We start from the raw sequence: 4,599 nt of genomic DNA on the forward strand, positions 1-4,599 counted from the left end.
ATATATATATATATATATATATATATATATATATATATATATATATATAAATGTTAGCTTAAAAGAGATAACAAAAGAAGGGTTTTATGAGGAAGGCATACTTACTGGAATGGCCCATGCTACTGTCCAAATGCAAAAATATATAATTATCTTCATTTCCTTTAGAAATATTAATCAGTGGCTGTTTTTGAAGAAAGAAGAACAGCACAAAATTACTTATAAAGCAAAATATGATAACCATATAATGTATTATTTTGGCCTGTAAGCATTTGCGTTTTTCCTAGGCAAGGAGTATGGACCCAACATCAAAAGAAGCTGTCAAGACTCAGTGTTCCAGAGCACACCTGGAGTCACAGTGACATACAATGGCGTCATCCAGCTCAGCACTGATGGCACTACCTAGGCTTTTTCTGCCTTTGCCAATGAAGGGGTTCAGCCAGGCAGTTACAAAAACCATAACTATAACTTTCTCCTTCTGTTGTTCCTGATGGCAATAATGTGTCTTCTGAATAGTTTTAATCAAGGATTAACTAATTCTGCTAAGATTGTGCTTAAAAGATTGTGTTTATCATCCCCACCCCAAAGCCACACTACTGGGCTGGCTAGACTGTACAGAAAAGAAGTTACTAGCATGAAGATGAAAGAACATGGAGTTTGGATTCAGAGACCTGGGTTCCAATTCTATCTTTGCTACCTGATGTGTGAGCTCGAAGAATTTAAGTAGCTTTCTTAAGCATTTGATTCCTCGGTCTGGGATAATAAGAATACCTGCACTTCAGGATTATCCCAATTATCTTAGCAGAAGAATTTTCTCTGAGAAACATTCTCTGACTTCATGTCAAAGGGCGTTTGGTGTCTCTCTCCTCTTTACACCCAGGAGCTTCTGCACACCTTGCTAGTAGCGCTGCACAGTTTTCACTGTTTTAAAGTAGCCTGGTGGCTACTTATATGTTCCCCCACTCTACTGAGAGCTCCTGAGGTCCAGGAGAGTGTCTTGGTGATCACTGTATTCCAAACCACAGCACAGAAAAAGCTATTTTGTAAATGTTGCTGATGAATATATACTTATTACTCTAAGCAACATGTAGCACTGTTCCGGGTATTTAACAGTCTCAGTAAATGATAGCGATTATTATTTGGGACCTCTAAAAACATGATCCTTCATTCCTGTTAGAATCCACATTCAGAAACGATCTAATGTACAGTTTTGATACATTGGGACAGACATTGAGTTCATGAGAATCAAAATTTTAAACCGCTGTTTACTGCAAGTTGGATTTCTTGATATAATGATGCTATTACTATAGAAAGGAAGGAGGAATTTTACTTCTATTTCATGCACTCCCACTGGATTTATAGATTATAATATTGTATGTCATAAGATAGCCTTGATTGAATTTAATGTTGATAGTGGAAGCATGATAAAACCGCAGTGAATATCGACTGTCCTAGAAGTATTGGCATTTTCACAGGAGAGAGGACCCAGTTCCAGAGCTATTGAGAGGGGGAAAAATGTGCTTACTCTCTTATAGCTGTTCAACAGAAAGCCAAGAATAGCTAGACCTCTTTCAAAAATGCTATAGATTAAAAACGAGGCTGATGTGACCTCAGGACACTATAATGCAGAGCTCTGGGGCATAGATGTTGAAGGGCAGCTGTTTAGTAAGCAGAGGTTATATTGTACTTTGCAGTCCCAAACCTAATTATTACATAGACTCTGCAAAAGACCAGTCTACACTGTGATTTGGAGGAAACATGGTATCCGGGAAAGGAACTTATAGTGAAGGACAGAGTTATGTGCATCCCATTTCTGAACTGCAATCCAGCAATCTGACCACTTTAGCTCTCTTTCAAATCTACTCCAGAACAATTGCACAGTGCACGACGCTACTTGCCACTGTGTCCACAGGTAGGTAAATGGCTTGAAAGACTACTATAGAAATGGCCTCAGTTTTGTCAGTCTGAAAGCAGAGGCTTCAGAATTGTGTGAACCCCCTTAAGATTATTTTATGTATTATCACAAACAAAATGAGATATTACTTAATTTGAACAAGTTTATAAAACCTTGAAAAGCAAAGCTTAAATAAAGCCCTGTTTCAAAACCCAAGGTAGTTATTTATATCTGGTTATCTAATTTGTTATCAAAACTAATAAAAACAACCAGATAATTACAAGGTTTCTACCTCAGTTTACCAATTTTTTAGTAACATGTCTTTTATCTTCCAAACCTATTATTATATCATGAAACAGAAAAAGTGTGTGACAGAAGTCAGACTCTCCAGATATCCTAAGTAGAAGTATTTTAATCTAGTTTTAAAACCCTAATGTCAATTGGTAAAATAATAATAATTTATTATTATTATTTTAGGCCAAAGTTTGATTTTTCAGGGACCAAAAAATTAAATGTAAACTGAGATTCATTCATTCATTCAACAAACATTTGAGGGCCTAATGTGGGCCAGATACTGAACCCTGGGAACAGATATGAGTCCTATCCTCATAGAGTTTACTACTGACTAGATTAGCCAAACTTTGAAATAAATGTAACATAATGTGTTAAATCAAATTCCTAAATCCATGTTTATTTCTTAATACAGTCAGTGTTTAAATGTTACTATTTGAAAGAGATGCATAAAAACTAACAGTAATGGAGCTTTAGTGAATTATGCATAAAATATTCTAATCACTCATTCCGTTGTTAATATTTTAGATATCAAATATGTGCTTCATCTTACGTATACTTTTACTGGCTAATAGCAACTGATATTTTAACATAATGGCTGTGGAAAAAAAATCTTATTCTTCAGTGATGCAATATTTTGCTAGGTGGAATTAGCACCACTTACCACACAATTTTCCATTATCTTTTAAAACATAATTTTAATTTGACAAGCCAAAAGGGAAGGAAAATGTCTAATCATAAGGGTTATTCATTTTTTTAAATCAAGTTTGCTTCTCTGAAATTCAAATTTCTTTCCAAAGAAATCAGTTGGGTCCATCTTACCTTAAAAGCCTTCAAAGGGACTTTGAAAATCCAGGATTTCTTATCTTTCTCTTTGAGGACTGAGTGGAACACTGTCCTGGACTTTTGCATGACAATTTTGTACCTGCCGAAATTTAAAGTCAGTTTGATAATTTTCTCAACCAATCACTGTTTAGGATCCTTGATATGGGGTTATAAAGTGTCACTGTGTCTATGAAGCACATAATAAGTTACCCCACTTCCTTCACTTGCTGATATGTATTTGCTCACTGAACCATTCGATTCCAAAGGGACTAGACTTACTTTCACTTAATTAAATAGTTCCTGGGAGGCTGTTTTGCATCTTAAATATAGACAATCAGTGTAACATATCTGAAAAGAGCCACTTAAACTCTGTCACCCTGACATTTCTTGTCTTACTAAGGTTGGCAATCTAAGAAAACTGTAGGTTTCTTTAGTAAATATACTGCCTATTTAAGACCCCTATCATTCCTGAGGTAGGTATTAAAGTTTCTGTGCTATAATTCAAGAAACTGTCCACATGCAACAGCCTGGACATTGCCTGAGGGGTCTTTAACAGTCTATAAATAGTAACTCCCAAGAAATCTCTCTGACCTAAATAAACAGTGGTGTGAAGCTTAAAACTGTATCAATTTAGTATTCAAACTAAATTTTAAAAATAGATATTCAAAATACTAAAACTTATTGTAGGGTAGCTAGACGTGCAGAAGTGCATACATAGCTCTCAGTTATCTCTGTGATTTGTGCTAGCCGTGGAGGACGACATAGAAAGCCAGACCATAATTCTAGCAGAAGTTCTGGCACCTGAACTCACCATTCACTTGAACGCCAGACCTATGCTGTAATGCGGGTAACCCCTAAACCAGTTCTCCAATCTAAGAATTGAAAACCTTGACAGTCTAAGTCTCTCCATGTACTTGTCCAAAATACTCTAATTTTTAAAAATGTCATCATATCAAAGGATGTGAACCAAGTAACTTGCTACCACCCAACAGTGATAACTCCAGAATTTATATATAGAGCTATTACAGGGAAAGTAGTAAGGTTGAAAGGGAGTGGAAGGAATGGAAAGAGATTTGCCTTGAAGCTGTGTTTTCACAGCAAGCACTTTGTTCTTATCTAAACAGCATGTTTACGTGGGTGGCTTAAAGGACCTAATCAAATTTTAAGGAGTCTTAAGTCACTTCTGGGAGCAACACAACAGATACTAGTGGCGGTTAGGGAACTGAACCGGCCTTCCTTTTCCGTTAATTTGAATTAACATGAGAATTCTGATCTTTTGTTAACTTTCCCAGGTTTCAGCAAAGGACTGTAGCGTCGTACCCTCAGCTTTTTCTAGATCATTCTCTCCTGATGGCAAATCTCTTAATTTTAACATCTTTTGCCATTTGGATAGGCAGAGACCTTTCAATACCATCAGGTCCTGGTTTCTTTCTCTTTAACAGTTTTTCTCTCAATGTATTTTCTCTCCTCTTGCTTTTTTTTTTTTTTTTTTTTTTTTTTTTTTTTTTTTTTGTGCGGGCCGGGGGCCTCTCACTGTTGTGGCCTCTCCTGCTGTGGAGCACAGGCTCCGGACGCGCAGGCTCAGCGGCCAT

The 4,599-nt window shown here is 36.5% G+C and overlaps 1 protein-coding gene across 1 annotated transcript in view; it reads right to left on the reverse strand.

Annotated features, from left to right (window-relative positions):
- DSPP (dentin sialophosphoprotein) overlaps positions 1–156 on the reverse strand; it is a 5,099-nt gene extending 4,943 nt beyond the window's left edge. The window contains exon 1 of the mRNA XM_007450690.1: positions 106–156. Within this exon, the coding sequence (XP_007450752.1) occupies positions 106–156 (51 nt within the window). The remainder of the gene's footprint in view (positions 1–105) is intronic.
- Between the last annotated feature and the right edge of the window lie 4,443 nt (positions 157–4,599).

The sequence above is a fragment of the Lipotes vexillifer genome, unplaced genomic scaffold (genome assembly GCF_000442215.2).
Source record: "Lipotes vexillifer unplaced genomic scaffold, Lipotes_vexillifer_v1.1 scaffold34, whole genome shotgun sequence".
In the NCBI taxonomy this organism is placed as follows: Eukaryota; Metazoa; Chordata; class Mammalia; order Artiodactyla; family Lipotidae; genus Lipotes; species Lipotes vexillifer.